This window comes from Lepidochelys kempii, chromosome 1 (genome assembly GCF_965140265.1).
Source record: "Lepidochelys kempii isolate rLepKem1 chromosome 1, rLepKem1.hap2, whole genome shotgun sequence".
Classification (NCBI taxonomy): Eukaryota; Metazoa; Chordata; order Testudines; family Cheloniidae; genus Lepidochelys; species Lepidochelys kempii.
The window spans coordinates 256,606,979-256,625,338 of NC_133256.1; the positions used below are offsets into that span (position 1 = coordinate 256,606,979).

Consider the following 18,360-nt stretch of genomic DNA (forward strand, 5'->3'; position numbering starts at 1 on the left):
GAAACTCGGCTCAGTTTGCGAATCTGCCACTGTTTCTAAAAACAGACACTGTATAACGCTGAACCGAGCACCATGGGGATTGAGGGGGGGAGGCTCGACTCTCCCCCCACCCGCTGTACAGGGGCATCGTCCCTCTCACTCCTCTGGCCCACACCAAGCCCCTGGTAAAATAAGTCTATTGCAGGCTCCCTAGTGGCTGCAGCAGAGCACAGTCACAAGTGAAATGAGTCTGGCCAGCCTCTGCAGCAGGGATTCCAGTGATAGGAGACTGACTTTAAGGCCCTCTCACCAGACGTCAATGTTACTGGGTAGTGTGCTGGCTCCTTCCAAAGGAGTCGGCACTAGCAGAAGGCTCCAAGAAACTGAGCTGTGTTTCACACACCAACAGGTGGGCAGGACTCCGGCATTCGATTTCTGGCTCTGCTGTGTGACCTTGGCACAGCATTTCAGCTCTCTATGTTGTTGTTCCCCACACCTTCCCATCAAGCCTATTTATCTGTAAGCTCTTGGGGGTAGGGACAGTCTCTGGCTCAGGCCAAGGCTATACTGCATAGTGTTGCTGGCATAGCTATGCTGGGCAGGGGTAATCCCTGACCAATGCAGCTATGACAGCAAAAGGCCCTAGTGTAGACACCGTCTCACCAGCAAAGCTCTATTTTTGCAGGCCTACCTTATTTTGCTGCTGGGAGAGGGGTCCTGGAATAAGGAGGCCAGGCCAGGGCCCTGAACGTTTTCTCTCTCAGGTGCTCAGCTGGCTGCTTCTTGCTCATGTGCTCAGGCTCTAGCCACACATGTGGTCGAGAAGGACTCCTGCCCCAGGTCCCTTATGGGTCTTTCGCCTTTCTCTACAGCGGGTGGGTGTAGGTGTCATATCTGGGTGTCTCTCAACCATTTCCCTGCCACTGCAGGGGCCTCGGACACTGGTGCACCTCAGTTCCTCTGCTGCTCTGCCTGCAGCATATATCAAGTCTCCCACGGGCTGTAGCACTTTGGTCGAAGTTCGGCTGTTGGGTTTCGTGTGCGGGTGCTGGGGGCCTGCGATACGCAGGAGGTCAGACTGGATAATCGGGTGATGCCTTCTAGCCTTAAACTCGATGACGCTAATAAGCCACATCACCAGAAGTGCAGTTTTGCCCGCCCTGGGAGCCCCGTTGCTGCTGTAGCAGACCAGCAAAGCACTCCTCGCGCAGGTCTAGTCCATGTGCTTACACCGTACCTAGCACAACGGAGGCCTATAGGCGCAACTGCGGTACAGACAGTAAACACACATCAACCCTGGCGTACAACCCAATTGCAAATGGAACAGCCAGCGCGCCTAGCACTGGGAGCACATCGGCTCTTCTGAGCCCAATCACTGCTTGACCTCCAAGGACCGGGCAGGTACGGTGCAAACGTGGTGTGGGCGGCTATGAGGATGCTCTCCTTGGTGAGCCCAGTCCAGCATGGAATTATGACCCACTGGGATGGGGGAAGTCCTGTCTTTTGGCTGAGACATAAGGTCCTCTCCGCTCTGTTGGCCATTAAAGAGCCCAGCGCACTTTTTGTAAGAGCGTTCGCCTCGTTCTCCCCATCAAATTCCAACTCAGCTAATTACACTGGCCTGGATCCTCAAAGGGATTTCAGAGGACTTGTGGCACCTTAGAGACTAACAAATGTATCTGAGCATAAGCTTTCGTGAGCTACAGCTCACTTCATCGGATGCATGCAGTGGAAAATACAGTAGGGGGATTTTATATACACAGAGAACATGAAACAATGGGTGTTACTGTACACACTGTAAGGAGAGTGATCAGGTAAGGTGAGCTATTACCAGCAGGAGAGAAAAAAAACCATTTGTAGTGATAATCAAGGTGGGCCATTTCCAGCAGTTGACATGAATGTGTGAGGAACAGTGTGTGTGTGGGGGGGCGGGAATAAACATGAGGAAAGGGATTTAGGCACCTACCCACCATTAAAATCAATTGGAGTTAGGTGCCTAAATATATATATATCCCTTTGTATATCTGGGCCTAAGAGGATTGGGAACTATGGGCCAGGGAGCCTTTCAATGCTTGACACTAGCTCTAATGACCAGCAAGCTGTCTCCCACGGGAGAAGCAGATCTCCAACAGCAAAAGTCTCCCCCGCTCCCTCCCACCAGTGGCCAGGGGAAGGAGAGGCAGCTCCCGGGTTTCAGCGTTACCCTTCTAGCTGCAGCAGGGCTGGACTGGCATCGGAGCTGTGGTGATCTGCCCTGGAGCAAGGCTGTTGCGACTCTCCAGCCTGCACCAGCGGGTGCTAACAAAGCGAGAGGCGTGCGTGCTTTGCAGATCACAGCTGTCCCGCCCCAGCCGCGAGCCGCACAGCCGTTGCAGAGGATGAGTATAAATAATGACAGCGGTGGCACAGGGAACGGCTCCCCAGAGCAAGAGAAGCACCTCGTCACTGAAGCACCGTCCGACCCGAGTGAGCGATGGAGACTGTTCTTAACTGCAGGATTGGCCTGACTGTCAACAGCGGGGACCAGCCTCTCTCCCTTTTCTCTCTCCCTTTTCCTTCACAGGCTGCCTCTCCTCCCCACACTCAGTCACGTGTCCTCACCCCTTCCCAATGGGACACATCCTCAGCTGGCATCAATCAGCAGCTACTAAAGTCAATGAGGCGACACTGATTTTCCCAAGCAGAGGATCTGGCCTTATCTCGGTCCCCCATTCTGGCTGTCTCCTCTTCCCCTCCCTTTCCCTCCTATGCCAGCAGCCCCTTGCCCCTGTTTCTTTATCACCCCATCTTACTGGCCTGCCCCACAAATGAAGCTGACTTTGGGCAGGGGAGGGAGAAGGTTGGCTCCTGCTGCCCTTCCCAGCCCTATCCAATTTCCCCACGCTGGGTTTCACTCCCAGACCCTTTCTCAATCTCACCCTTACTCCTTTGCATACCCCCAAAGGACACTGCCCCAGGGGCCTTCAGCAGAAGATCCTCTTGTCCCTGCCAGCTCTGGTTGTGATTACAAGGGGGTCACAGCAGTCTCTCCCCACCCCACAGGCCCCTGATCAGTCCCGTTTGCAGCAGGGTTGCAACATTTCCAGCAGGAGACAGGCCAGATTAGGAGAATCCAAGCACAGAGCGTCCCATTTAATTTTTCTCAAAGCTCACTGATAACAAGTTCTGGCTCCGGGAACAGAAAGCAATGGGTGCTGTAATGAGGTGCATTCAGACGAGATGTCTGAATAACTAACTTGGGCTCACTCAATCTTGGGAAGCAATTTAAACATCAGAGATAGGCAAATCACCCCATCTTGGGGTCCATAATTAATCGCACACATTGTAAACAGTGGAATGAATGAGTTTTTAGCTTTCTTGGAATTCAAGCTAGATCAAATTGCACCAGGCAGAAAATTCAAGTTGTCAAGGGACAGCAGTTAAGGGGCCACATCAGTTTAGCCACCACAGACCCCTCTGAGTTTATTTTACCTGCTGTTGTCACAAGTGACACCCCAGATGATAGTACCTGAACGAACAGAGGGGGCACAAATAGTTGTCACTAGTTTTCCCATCTTGTTTCAGTGCATAGTTAGTGTCACCATTTCCCCTCTTGGAGTGAAATCTTGGCGCCTGTGAAGTCAGAGGCAAAACTCCCATCGATACCAGTAGAACCAGGATTTAAACCCTTTGTGGATAGTCAGTTAGGCCCTGATCATGTGAACCGTGACACAGGGAGCCCCCACTCCAGTCCATGGGGTTCTGCTCCATCAGTTGCAGGCCTGGGGCCTCAGTCAGGTTCACCTCTTTGGGGGAGTGTCTCACAGCAGCCCATGAGAGACAAACATCTAATAGAGCTGGTCAAAACAGCTCAAGCCTCAAAATGTTGCCATGGAGAACAGTGAAAAAAATTCCACAAAAACTTTCACATTAGAGTGTTCCCAATAAAACGGGATTGTAAAACCCCGTCACAGGGATAGGGATAGTTCTCAAACCTGATTTTAAGACAAGGTTTTAACACCGATCAGATTTCAAGTTGCCAGTGTCCCCTTAAGCTGGCTTTTATGTGCTTAAAGAAATGCTCTTGGATCCCTGTGTCTGCTTTGAGGAGCCCTTTTCTTTCTAGTATAGTACCGGAACAGTTACCACAGGCCCTTTTGTAGTTCACTTTAACACAACCCTACTTTCCTCCACATCCTGCTCTTCTCATTAGTTTACAGGCTCTTCATGAGAGCAGATGTTCTCCACAGGAGCGGTGCTTGCTGGTACGGCAAGGAAATGTTCCACCAGTTTAAGAAGGTTTGGACTCACACACCTGCTGAAGGACTCGACCCTTTCAGGGCCCGATTCTCAGCTGGGGTAAATGGAGCTCTGCCAGTTTACACCAGATGAGGCCCTGAGCCAGCATTTTCCTCCTATTTCTGCAGCTTGTCTTCCCACAAGGCTCAGAGTGTGTTGTTTAGTCGCCCCCGCCCCCTCATCACCCACTGTGTTGTGCTGTGACTGCCTCTGCACCTGCTGTCACTTCTTCAGATATGATTGGCTTTTTCAATCGAAGCACTGAGATCTCAGACGTGGGCGGGAGAGAATCCAGGCACTGTCGACTCCTCTCTTAGGCGCTAGGCTGAATTAGGCCAGCCAGAAGCTTTTCCCTGTTCTGGTTAACTTGAAACCCCAAATCACTTCTCTTACCCCGGGGACTTCAAACTCATCCTTAATCTCATTGGATTGTCACACACTTACTCCTGCAGTGTGGGTGACTTCACTTTCATTGGCTTTGATTCATACGGTTACTGGGCTCCCCGTCACTGTGCGAGGAAACCATTATACACCCAGGGAGAGGTAATTGTTATCAGCAAGTCCTTGTTCCTGGTCATCAGAGAGGAGTTTCCAGATGAAAGGGTGCATTTCTTGTGACAGAAAACAGGACTTGAGAGTCATCTGCTTCTTCAGAAGTTGATCACTGACTGGAAGAAATGTTTGTATTGGAAAGTGACAAGAGGCCACGGTGTTCTTCTACAAAAATCAAAGCACGCTTTCAATTCTTGAACCGTCTCTGCCCAGGTGGAAACACCTTTGAAACATGTGATTTTTAACCCTTCAATATCCTACACAAGTGTCTGCAGTGCAAGCCGGGACAATTGTAGTTCCTTTGCAGGGGATTGGGCTGACCAGTTTGCAAAATGGTAAAGACACAGTGGTGCTCTCCATAGACCTCTACCACACTGACTGCAATAGATGCAGTTGTATTATCCCGTGTTAAAGATTTCTCTTCCAATCTGGATGACTCTGTAGAGAGACCACACCCACATTTTCATCTGCATTCTCACAGGACGCCAGAGATCCCCCTTGTACACCACTGGCTTTTGAAAAACACCTTCCCTTGAAGAGGCAATTACTTTACATTTCTTTTATTCAGAGCATCCATTGCCATTGAAAGTGATTTCTTTGCTTTTTAGCTTTCCCCCAGTCTACTCTCTCTGTGTGAGCAAGGACAAAACGTAACTGCTATTCATTTTCCATCAACTACGAGGGACCTTTGGGTAACACAACAAGCCCAGTCCAGGGCAAGAGACACTCCCCCCAGGATCTGGAAACACTTTGAACAGTCCGCAACGCTGCATGTCCCACCTCTCCCTCTCACTCCTTCTTCCCCTCTCTGCTGCACTGAGCAAGGAATGAGGAGCAGATGAAGGTGCCCCCTAGTGTCTGAGGGACTGAAGAGCAGGGGTAATAAGCTATTTGCCCTTCCGTTTTCACTCCATAGTGAATTAGGGTTTTTTGGCATGGCTCTTAAATCCACAATCTCCAATCTGCTCCTGTGCACTCCTTCACTATCTCCTCCTCCCATCTTCTACCTCATTCTCCCTTTCTCCCACTCCAAATCCTTCTTTAAGACTATCCTCTCACATCCCCTCCTGCCAGGTAGAGGCTGGAGTCTAATGTCAAAGAACAGGCTGGTCATTAGAAAGAGGGATTATCCCAATCCCCAGTGGAGCAGAGAAAAGGGAGAGTGCTCAGGGAGAGACAGAGAGATATCCCCACTTGAATAATGCACAAATCCACACACTCCTCTACCCGCCCATCTCATGGGAGACTCCTGGAAGGACCCAGAGCTCTGGCTCCTGGCCCCCATCCCCTTCCCAGGGCAGTCCCGGTACAGCGCTTCTCATGGGCTGATCTAGCACGAAGACGTGACCACAATGTCATTTTATTGAAACGGATTATCAAAGACTTGAGTTTCTGACTTGAGAATGTAGCCAAACTATCTAAGCAGAGGCTTAGCAAGGGGGCTGGGGAGGCGGAGTCCTGGCCAGCAGAGGCTCAACAAATGAGAGGACAGAAAAGGCTCTTGTCCAGCGTAGAAAACTTGTCAGGGAGAAAGGATTTGGGGGCATAAAGGGAGGAGAGAATCTGCCCAGCAGAGACTGAAGTGAAGGCCGGCTGGACACTCCGTTCACACGCGGCCCCACGCAGTCCGTGTGGCTCAGGATGCATACAGAGATATGCTCCATCCAGGCAGCAGGGGGCACCAGGTCTCCATCTATTTCTGCACAGCCAGTATCTGTGGCGCTATGTTCATGGAGGCATCCGGTTATCTCACCCACCTTGTCTCTCGAATATCCTGGGACCGACAGGGCTACAGCTACACTGCCTACATTACCAGAGGCACGTCGACTTCCCCCTCCCACCCATCCTCACCCCCCACAAGGGTCCCAGAGCCCGTGGGAAACTGGGTTGCATTTGAGTGTTCCACCAACGGTGTCCTTCCACCTTTTCACCTGGGCGCCTTGCTGGGGATCCTACCCGCTCACCCTGTGCCGTGCTCAGTGAGCCCTGACCCACAAAGCTATCGCTAGCTGCAGCAGGGTGGTCACTGCAAAGGAGAGGGAGCGCGCAGGGCTCCCTGAGTGCCCCCCCACACACACACACACACAACACGAACTGCGGGTCGCTGGCCTGAGTGGGACCCTTTGGGTGTGGGAGCTCAGACGGGCCGTGGGCACCAGGCAGTGTCCGGGTAGAGAAGGCAGTGAAGGGATTGGAACCTGCGGGAGAGAGGACGAAGGTTAGGCGTGCGCTGTCACAGCCGAATGAAGAGGCATGGGAGGAGCGTGTCTCCCTGGTGCCCCATCCCACACCAGATGCTCTCGCTCTGCACTGCAGCTAGTGATCTACACGTACGCCTCCAGACTCCAAAACTTCACAAGGACGTGAGGGCGGTTAGAGGTGAGCCCTGGATCCAGATCCAACCAGCGGCAAGATGGGCCCAGCTCCCGCCAGGGCCAAAGCAAATGCCACAGACAACAACAACAGGGAAGGCAGGATTCCAGCTCCAGCTACACAGCTCTGCCAACGCACGCACCTCACTCCTGAGCAGCAGCCTGCCCCCGCCCTGTTCCAATCCTGTTTTCATAGGAGACTCTGGGAGCAAGCCAAATGAGCCAGAGACTCAGGCACCCACCTGGAGGGGTCATCGTGCTGGGAGAAGGGGCCGGCCAGCTCAACAGTGTTGAGTTTCTTCTCGAAGACACCATAGCTGAGGGTGACCTGCAGGGAAAGACCATGAGAAAGGAAAGGGGGAAGTTAGGGAACAAGAGGGCAGCTTTGGAGGCTCTCAGCTTTTATGTGTCTGCGATATAGACGTTCCCATCATCCCCCAGCCGGGAACCACTCTACAAGCTTTGCATCCCACACCCAGATCCCCACTGCTTCTCCCCTCTGCCCAGGCTGATTTACAGGGCCAGGCTGCAGGCTTTCACCCCCACCTCACCTCCATTTCCAACACATCTCCAGCCCCCATCTCTCCTAAGCCTCTCCCCCTTCCTCCATGACATGCAGGGCTATATCACATGGGCCCCATGCGTGGGCAACAGTCACTTCCTCTGCCAGTGCTGCAGCTCCAGAGGGGAGGGCCCTCCCCCTGCTCTTTGACTGGCAGCAGTTTTACTGCCTAGTTAATTGCCTTTTCATCCTTTGCCCATCATTGCAGAGAAGCGTCTAGGGATGCATTTGTCAGGAAAACCTCATCGAAATAATGTGCGGTTGATTCAATCAGGGTCACAATTACCGCCGGAGTGACTCGCCCGCCTGCTCCGCTCCTTTCCCACTGCCCCCTCCAAATCTCTTCTCCAACCTCTCCTTCTCCCCTCACCTGCTGCAGGAGCTGGGGCCTGGGGATCAGCTGCAGGTTCTCCAGGTGAGAGTGGAAGAGCGTGTTGGGGAGCAGACGCCCGCCCAGTTTGCACTCAACAATGTAGCCCACGGTGCAGTCGTCCGGGAGGCGGATGAGCTCCGAGGTGCTCAGGAAGTTACTGCCGCTGGAAGAGAATGGGCTGCATTGATCAGTGGGGAAATACAGACATTGAATGGGATCCCCGTCTTGGAGCGGGATGAGAGATCAGGAGCCAGAATCATCACTGGGGTAACTCCACTGACCTCAGAGATTCACGTCACCCTGGCCATGAAGAGGCAGGTCGCTGCCCAATTCTGTCTGTTTGCACTGCAAGAACTTATAAAGAGATACCCACTTACATGCCAACTCAGCTCGAAGTGCATGCAGTGCCCAGCACGGGTTAGGCCTCTAGGAGCTACCACAACACAAATACATTCCCTTACCTACCTGCTCTTGCCCACTCACAGTTGGGTAGGCACACCCATACTGTGCCCTCTCTCGCGTACTCTCTGTGTGCTCACATACATTCCCACACCCCCAACTCGTGCATGATCTTCCATGACATTCTTCTGGGTTTCTGATGCTCGCAGATCTACTGGCTTCACGGCTCACCTGGCCCAAGGTGCCATCTTGACGGCCAGCCTGTGGCTGATGCAGAATCCCGCCCCTCCAGTAGCGAACCAGAAGCGCACGGACCTCTGGGGAGGGAAGAGCAGAGAAAGGCATGGGGCTGACCAATGGGTACCGCAGCTCCTGTACCTGCAGGTCTCAACACCAAAGCGCTGGCCATTAGATACACACACAGACCCAGCTACAGCCCACCTTCTGCACCACAACATGGGGTGGCACAGAGCAGAGCCTGGCTTCACGGCATCAGCTGGTCAAAAATGCAGGACAACTGTGCTGCTACCATAGAACCAGAATTCTTCCCTCAGCCCAGTAGCAAAGGGGGGCCCTCATATGAGAGATAAGGAGTCCAGAGATGAGGCCAGATTAGCTGAACATAGAGGTGGAATTCTCCCCTCACTCAGAGAAGGGGTGGTCCCTCTGAAGCAAAGGCGTCCTATTCGTAGTGCGGTATGGGATGAATCTCTTAGTAGATGGGGTTCCCACTGAGGAGCAGCATGTGTGTGACTGCCTCTCTCTGGGCTGTGCATTGCTCAGATTGAGCCTGCACATGCTGTCGTGGTTGTGTGACACAGGACCAGAAAGGGTTAAGCAACTTGCAAGTTAATTGACCCAGATTTAACCTGTAGAGACATATTAGTAGATAATGTTTCTGGTTTTGTGTGTTTACACAGATATTGCTAGAGGTGAACAATGTAACCAAACAGTTCCTGCCTATCACCTCAGAGATCAAAAGGAGATATTAACAGTTAAATGAGCTGTGACTGGAGTGATATCACTGTCTTGATTTCTCTTTGGAGAATATATCAAATCACCTGAAAATGGTGGGAGATAGGCAATTGCCTTATGTTAATCCATATAGCTAATTACCAGAGATGTTTAGGAAATAGGAGGTTACTTCAAAGACACTATTGTTCAACCAAGAACTGCATGCAGTCAAAAGGCTGCCCAGAAACTGTATAAAGGGCTCTTGGGATCTGATCCTTTTTATCTCAGATCTGCTTATGCTGCATCAGAGGAAATTTGAGCCACAAGATTGAGATCTCCAGTTCCATTCTGGGTCACCCCGATACTGAACATTGGATTGAACCTATGGACTAATTCTGAAAGAACTCTTTGCAATTCTAGAGCTCACCGTCTCTACTATGAACCTGACCTAAGGACACTATTCATGTCTGTATGTATAATGATCTTTTAACCAATACTCTCTCTTTTCTTTTTTTAATACATTTTAGTTTAGTTAATAAGAATTGGCTGAAAGCATGTATTTAGGTAAAATCTAAAATATTCATTAACTTGGTGGGCAATGTGTCCGATCCTTTGGGATTGGTAGAACTTTTTCATATGATGAACAAGATTTTCAATAATCCTCATCATATTTGACTTAGCTGTCTGAGTGGGAGCCAAAGGCTGGGTTGCTTTAAGGGAAATGTGTTCTTGGCTTCTGGGTAACCAATAAGGTATTATAGAAGCTGTTTTGTAGTGAGCTAAGTATTAGAATAACCACCAGTTTGGGGAATTGTCTGCTCTATTCTTTATAGTTTGCCCTAATTGAGAAATCTCAACATAGCCTCCCTGGGACTTTGGTCACAGGTTGCATGGGACCAGATTGGGTCCAGCGGAGGCCAGGCCTGGAGCCCTCCTCTTTTAGGGGTTTGACAAGACATGTGTTCAAGAACCATCAGCTCCCTTCAGAATCCCCAATGAGCCAGTCAGCTGCTTGGCCCCGTTGCTGCGGGGCAGGATTTACCGTCTGATTGTTGGGCATTGTTTCGGAGGCTTGGATGGGCCGATTCAAGCTGGGCTTCCCAATATAAATGTCCCGGGCTGGAGAGAAGGAAGACAAGAGCTTCAAGAGGGCCTGTGGGTTTAGGTAGTTATCATCGTCCAAGTGGCAAAACCAGCTGGCAACAGACAGTGAGACAGACAAGAGGAGGTTAGGTCAGGAGGCTGCTGCTGACTCAGCTTCACGTCACGGGCCTTATTGATAAAGGTCATGTGCAGCTACACGCTGATGGCCTTCAATCAGCACCTCTGCAAACTAGACCCTTCTTCATCCTTTCCCACTGGAACTCCATTCACAGCCCCCTCTTAGTCACACAAGCAGCCATCGGTTAGCAGTGACAGCTTCCCATCCCTACCAGCCTGCAGTGGGAAGTTCCCTCCCATGCCCCTGTGAGCAGGTGTGAAGGCCACCCCTGTGTACTCACCTGAGGCCGCTGGCCAAGAATGCATCAAACTCGGCTGCCATCTTGCAGGAGAGGGCTGGGTGGCTATGCTCTGCGGAGCAGTTTGTGAATACCACATGGTCACCTGCAGGGAAAAGAGACAAAGCTCCTGATCACTGCATTCTCACCCCACTCCACCCGCCTGGCCTGGCCTGGCCTGGCCAGGAAACCCCTCCGGCCAACGAGAGCAGGAATCAATCACTGTGTTAATTCAGTCCTGGTCTTCTCACATTCACACCCTGCTCGCCAATGGGGTCCCCACATCTCTCCTGCCTGTTCCCACCTCACCCTGCTCTCTGGATTCTATCTTCTTCCTATTCATGCAGCTCTTTGCTTCACAGCGTACATGCTGCTCACCTAATGGAACACCAGCCTTGCCCTGGAGGAGACCCCATCCCTTCTGCTGGGCTGAAAGGGGAAAACTTGTCTCTGTGGGTTTTCAATCCCGGACTTCTCCCCACACAAGCAAGACACCAGCAGGAATGAGTTCACTCCTCACTGATGGTGGCACTTAGTCTGCGCCACGCAAATGATCTGTCGCGGAGCTTGTACCACCGTGGCATGTGGGCGCCTCACAAGCATTAATGACCTTCTCAGGAAGTCAGGCAAGACGTGTGGCATTCCCTTCTGGCTGTAAACTCTCCGACAACAGCACTGTGATGCAAGGAAGTACCGTCCTCCCCATCCTGCAGATGGGGAACTGGAGCAGCCAAAGCGGAAGTGGCTTGACACAGGAAGCCTGTTGCAGAAGCAGGAATTGAACTGAGCTCTTCCAAGTCCCAGACCAAGGGCTTTAACAACAGGATCCTCCTATCCACCAGTCTCTGGGACAGAAGACAGGGGTGCCCGACCCCCGTGTTACCTCCCAGCTGTTCTTCAGGACAGCTGGAATCTCTGCAGCTTCTCCCGGCACGTGCTGTGCCAGTCTCCTGTCTCCCTCCTTTCAAAAGGCAAGCCCATCCCTCCGACTTTTCAGAAGAGAACTAAGCTTAGCTGAGCCTTATCCCCAGAGTGAATCAGTGTCACTCCTGCTGGGGGCTCTGCGGGGTTCATCCTATCACACAGATCCAGAAGGGCACCCTATTGTGTGTAGGAGGAGGAGAACCAGCCTCACTCAGGGCCTGATCCAAAGCTCACTGGAGCTGGGGAGTTGCATGATAGGAAAGACTGGATTACCCATTCTCTTCTGCAGGGTTTCGTCTTCTTCGTCAGTAAAGACATAGGTCTGAGAAAACAGGAGAGAGAGGAGAGGGCGAAGTTACTCCAAAGCCCGGCGCTGGCTAGATTTCTGGCCTCCCAAGCTGTCACTAGGCCTCCTGCCTCCCCATTCCGGCCTGTGCCTTTGACATCCTGCAGCTACCTCTCGCTAGGCCAAGGGAGGTGGGAGCCACTGCCCCAGTTCATTGCTCACCCACCTCTCCTGCTTCTCTTTCAGGGGTGGTGGGTGGATAAATAATCCTCTTAGAGCCCTGTGCCCTGCTCGCAAAAGGCAGGCACAGATCCTACAGCCTCCTCCTTCTCCAGTCGACACTAGCTGCAGGCCAGAGAGAGATTTCCCCTTGGTTCAGGGGAGTGAAGGAAAGGGGCTCAAATCCCAGGCTGTCCTCTGCAAGAGGAGCTGGGAACCCTGGAGGTTAGCTCCCCCACAGAGCTGAGACCCCCTCCTGTGTTCACACTGGGAAGGTTCCCTGACAGCCAGGGAACCCAGGAGTCCTGGGGTCAGACTCCCAGTAGTTCCAGTGAAGTCAATAGGGCTATGCTGATTGACACCAGCCAAAGATCTGGCCTGTGGAGTCTTGTTTTCTTCAGGGAGACTCCAAGTAGCTGGCCAGTGCAGCAGAGAAGCCTGTTCTGAGGGCTTCATTACAATATGCACCCTTGTTACCTGTAGAGTCTGGGGACCTGTTCTTGAGCAAACTCCCACCCCTCCACCCCACATGGCCCTGCCACCTGGTGAACGGAGAACTCGGGCAGCAAGCCGGGGGTGGGGAGGCCCAGCTTTGGGATTTGAACGATGTCAAGCAGCAGACGAAAGCAGCAGCTTTGTGGTCAAAGGAGACATGGGTTAAGAGGGGAACATCTGTTTGTGTGTATTGCAGTTATAGCCCCTTGCTGCTTCCCAGACCCCCCCCCCCACTTGGGTCCATCCACCTCCCTGCCCCACCAGCCGCCATTCTATGACACATCCCCCCACCCCAGAGGCAGAGGGGGATCACGGCAAGCTGAGAAAAGCTCCCCTCATGCGGAAAATGTGCTTTCAAGGAACTAAAGGGGCTGAAAGAAAGAGACACAAGCCTTAAACAATCTCCCCACCAGCTGTCCGCAGGCTGGTTAAACACAGCGCCTGGGCTGGGTGCTGGCGGGAGGAGGGGGAGAGTACAAGGGCATTCAGATGGGCACCTGAGAAAATGGCTCTGGCACTGGGCCAAGGGAACCCACACCCCACACCCTAGCTATCAGCCCGGGTGCCACATCCCGGCTATTGGGCAAGGCGCAGGAGGGCGAAGGGGCCAGAACGCCAAAGGGGGGAAGCCAGGTTATGAACACTGGAATGGGCAAGCCTGGGGGAAGGGATGTGAAGAGGTTGTGCTGAAGGGCAGCTGGCACCGGCCGATCCACCGGAGTGACAGGCTCTGAAGCAAGAGGGCGCAGGTGCTGAGAGTGCCGGAGGGGCGAGACGCCGGGGCAGGGGAGGGGGATCCCCCCAAGGGCATTAGGAAAGCTGCCTCCAGGAACACGTTCAGCACAGATGAGGGTGCACTGTTTGACGAGGCAGTGGTAGATGGGGGCCGCACATCTGTGGGGAAAGGGTAAGTGGGGAGGTCACCCTCCATCCCCACCCCAACTCTGCTGTGCCTTTCCAGCAGGACCTGGAGAAGCCACTCCAGTGGTGTCAGAGTTCTTCCCGCACTACGCAACCCACCCCCCTCACGCCCATTCATTCAGGTCTCTAGATAGCAGGGACCCTGTCCTGCTCCCCAGCCCTTGCCCTCCACTTGTGCCCGAAAGGTGACTGCAGCAGAAGAGCCAGTGTTGTGCCAGCTGACAGCTCCCTCCCCACCCCGCCACGCCTGGTGGAGTCACTGGAGAGATGGCCTGCCCTGTCTCCCTCAGCGGGGCTGCCCAGGAGGGCTGGGACAGGAGAGAGCCGGGAGGGCCCCCGTTAGAAACCTGGTAGAGGGCATTTGCTCCAGCCCAAAGGTCCGTCTCTCCAGGAGACGCCAGCCTCCGTTATCCACATTGAAGGTGTCTGGAAGGGGTTTGCTGGAGCCTCAAACCACATCTCCCTCCACCCCTGCCCCTGCAGGGGACACCCAGCCACTTCCAGACAGGGCCAACTTGGTGCCGCTTTTACCAGCTCAGCCGAGGGAGGGAGAAGGTTCCCTTTGGGTCCTCTGGCTGACTGCTGGGTCTGTCTAGGTTCGGACATCCTGCCGGTCGCCACGGTATCCCAGCACCTACAGACTGCCCAAGGGGCTTGGTCTGGCAGACAGTCAGGCGCAACAGAGCTGGAGTTCAACCACACAGGGCAGCCTACAACGGGGAGGCTGGCTGGGGGTGGGATTCCCAGCCCCCCGCTCTCAGAGCCCCTGTCTAACGCGTGGAGCTTGCAGTGGCCTTTGCCACTCTTCCTACAGTGGAGTGGGCTCGGGAAGGCGGGGGGGCTTGGATGCGAGTCTATCCTTCAGTTCTGAGGAGGAGCAGCAAAGGGGGGAAGGAAAACTCCAACTGGAACCCAAGTGCAAAGGAAAGTCTGGAGCCCTTGCTGCCAAACAGCCTCATCTGGCAAGCTCCCCCGGGAGCATAGATGCCCACGGCTGGAGAATAAGGACCAGGCTTTGGGCCTGCACAGCCCATGCTGCCAGTGTGTTCATTAGCAGCATTGCAGTAGTGCGTCAGGACTCCCACCCAGGCCCCATCATGCTGGGCACTTTACAGACAGACACAAGGACAGTCCCACCCCAGAGAGCTCACACTCCAGAGTTTAGACACCATGCAGCAGGTGAATAACCTGACAGGCAGGAGTGAGGGAACAGGCCGGGATCCAGGGGAACTGGAAATGTCAGGGCCACCATCAGCGTCCACCCTCACAAGATTAAATTTAGCTCTTCTCCTGGCAGAGCCAGCCCTGAAAACACAAACCCATCACCAGGGGTGAAAGCTTGTCACATATTAGCCCTCAAGAAAGGCAGCAAAGTCCAGTGAACAGGGGCACTGGGCTGGGACTCAGGATACCTGGGCTCTATTCCCAACTCTGCCACTGACCTCCTGGATGAGTTTGGGCAAATCACTTCCCTGCTCTGTGCCTCAGTTTCCCCTCCCATCCTTTGTCTGGGTTGTCTATTTAGGCTATAAATTTCCTTTGGGACAGGAAATGTGTGTGTGCAGCACCTAGGGCAATGAGGCCTGATCTTGGCTGGGGTCTCTAGGCTCTGCAGTTAGTAATAATAAGGATCACAGGTTATCCCGACTCCTGCAAAGCCACCCAGATCTGATCTTTGGGGCCCCATGGAACCAGGCTGGTCCATTTGAGAGGATCCTAAGCAGATTCTCAGCTCAACGCCAGCACCACCCAGTGTGGCACTGATAACACAGACAGTTGCTGTAAGGAGGAGGCTCTGCGGCTTAGCAGCCAGCATGTCCCCAGACCACAAGACAGGGAAGCTCAGTTAGCATGAGCAGCAGCTTGGTTTAGTGGAGTAACTGCAAGACTGAGAGCAAGTTACCCCTGCAGGTTAGTCCTAGTTCTGATACCAACCCTCTCTATGCCGATAGCCATGTCCCTGCCCTTTCTGCCTTCGTTTCCCCACCAGGCTAACGATACTTGCCTCCCTCATCGGCGTGGGTGTTACGGGGATGAATGAATACTGCGGAGTGCTAGCTGGGGGCTCAAATTCCCCAGAGTGCACCCAAAAGCCTTCATAGGATGGGGTCTGGTGCAGTGGGACACCTGCCCCTTGCAAATCGGACAGGCTGGTATTTATTGTGCAAAACTTTCCTGGGGGTAGAAAAATTCAAAAGCAAAGCATGTTTGATTTTGCAACATTTCTGTTTTGTTTCTAATGAAAACTGAAAGCTTTTGTGTTACAGTTTTTCCTTTCGCTCCCTTCTCCCCTCCACCGTCACCTTTTTCAATAGCATGGTAAAAGGGGGGAGGGGGACAAAGGGAGGGAAAAAGAGGAAAAACTAAAGGTTTTCAGTACAAAAAAGTCAACAAACAGCTCTTTTTGAAAACATTTTTTGAAAATTCCTCCCCTTCACCCTGCCCCCCTTTTTTTCCAGCCAACTCTACTTGAAGAGCTTTCCTCTGTGTTGGCAACTGTACCAGACCTCAGCACAAACAGTGGCGCTCCCCTTCTACAGCAGGACCCAGGGGGGTCAGGCACATATTTTATAGAATCACAGAGTCACAGAAATGTAGGGTTGAAAGGGACCTCGAGAGGTCATCGAGTCCAGCCCCTTGCGCGGAGGCAGGACCAAGTAGACCTAAAGCGTCCCTGACAGGTGTTTGTCCAGCCTGTTCTTAACAACTTCCAGTGATGGGGATTCCACAATCACCCTTGGAAGCCTGTTCCAGAGTCTAACTACCCTTACAGTTAGCAAGTTTTTCCTAATATCTAACCTAAATCTCCCTTGCTGCAGATTAAACCTATTATGTCTTGTCCTACCTTCAGTGGACATGGAGAACAATTGATCACCATCCGCTTTATAACAGCCCTTAATATATTTGAAGACTATCAGGTCCCCCCCGAGTTTTCTCTAAAGTTTTTTTTAACCTTTCCTCATAGGTCAGGTTTTCAAAGCCTTTTAACTTTTTTGCTGCTCTCCTCTGGACTCTCTCCAGTTCATCCACATCTTTCCTATAGTGTGACACCCAGAGGCTTCACCAGTGCCAAGTAGAGAAGGACAATTACCTCCTAAGTCTTACATACAGCACCTCTGTTAATACACCCCAGAATGATATTAGCCTTTTTTGCAACTGCATCATATTGTTAACTTATAGTCAGTTGTGATCCACTGTAACCCCCGGATCCTTTTCTGCAGTACTACCACCTAGCAAGCTATTACCCATTTTGTAATAGTGCATTTGATTTTCCCTTCCTAAGTGAATTACTGAATTTCATCTTGTTGAATTCAGACCAATTCTTCAATTTGTCCAGGACCTTTCGAATTTGAATCCTGCCCTCCAAAGTGCTTGCAACCCCTCCCAGCTTGGTATCATCTGCAACTTTTATAGCTTTCACAGAGAGAGAGAGAGAGGTTCAGGTAATTTGGGGTGCTCCAGAGAATCTTCTCACTCCCACTTCCCCTTCATTCTTGGCGTGGCCAGAATAGACAGGTGTCAGTTATGTTTGGGGTAAGGAAAATTGTTTTGCAAGCGCACTCAGAAACACCAAGGCTGGCTATAATCATAGTGCCCATGTGCCAGGGCTCAGGCCACCTCATAGCACGTATATGCCAAGAAGTATGGTATCCACTAAGAGTCATTAGAGGGTAGGAGGTAGAGCACTCAGGGCTTGGAGAAGCATGTCTAGAAGGGGAAGTATGATATTTCAGATGCTAACGCACATAGAGGAAGTGGGTTCAAAATAGGACATGGCTTCCTCTGACAAACCGCAACTGACTAGGTAGCGGAAAGCACCAGACAGTTACAGCTCAGCCTGTGGAAGGGAAAACTGCCCTTACCCAGAATGCCCTGTTCTGTCTCAGGTGCTCTTTTCTGCTGCACCCCCATAACCTAGCCTTCTCATTTAGGCCCCGATTCTGCAACTAGCTGTGCATGGGCAGACCTGTGAGCCCCCGCTGACTTCTGTGGGGTTCTGTGCAAAGCCACTTGCAGGATAGGGGCCTTAGGCTGCACCTGCACTTTCAGCACCACAGGGGAAAAGGGGACCCCAAAGCAGGGAAGCAGCAGTCAGAGAACCCTCCCAGCACCCCTTCAATTATCATGAGATTAGCAATGGGGCAGCCACTAGGCACTGATTTAGCGGTGGAAAAATGTGGTGATGCCATGGCCTCTACCGACTGACCTGTTTAAACATAGCCCAAGTGCCTGGAGTCTACAACGAGCCCCACGGGGGCTTTCCCCAGGCTTTCCCCATTACGGAGGGAGATCCCAGGTAGCAAACAGTATTTTCCCCCAGCCATTATTAAGTCCATTGTGGGTCACCAGTGTGCACTGACCTAATGCACCCCAAACCAGCTCTCCCACCAGAATGTGAAACTCTCAAGACTCCGCTGGGTGAAGGGGGAAGAACCGTCCAGGCACCAGTACCAGAACACAGAAACAAGAGCCACACACACAGAGCGGGGCCGAGGAATAGTCACCAGAGCGCATGTGAATGCATTTGGTGCTCCAGCATGCGAGAG

General features: G+C 52.5%; 1 protein-coding gene across 7 annotated transcripts in view; it reads right to left on the minus strand.

Moving 5' to 3' along the window:
- Positions 1-5,262: 5,262 nt before the first annotated feature.
- The window catches only part of CARD10 (caspase recruitment domain family member 10), a 46,606-nt gene continuing 33,508 nt past the window's right edge, over positions 5,263-18,360 (minus strand). For 5 of the 7 annotated variants that reach the window (XM_073325623.1, XM_073325614.1, XM_073325632.1 and 2 more), the window contains 7 exons: positions 12,166-12,214; positions 10,972-11,074; positions 10,512-10,665; positions 8,747-8,832; positions 8,114-8,279; positions 7,424-7,509; positions 5,263-7,007 (listed from right to left, as the gene is read on the minus strand). In XM_073325623.1, coding sequence (XP_073181724.1) covers positions 6,947-7,007; positions 7,424-7,509; positions 8,114-8,279; positions 8,747-8,832; positions 10,512-10,665; positions 10,972-11,074; positions 12,166-12,214 — 705 coding nt within the window. In that variant the 3' untranslated portion in view covers positions 5,263-6,946. Of the gene's footprint in view, positions 7,008-7,423; positions 7,510-8,113; positions 8,280-8,746; positions 8,833-10,511; positions 10,666-10,971; positions 11,075-11,578; positions 11,729-12,165; positions 12,215-18,360 lie in introns of those variants that run through there. The other 2 variants (XM_073325660.1, XM_073325650.1) reach the window with 2 other exon arrangements.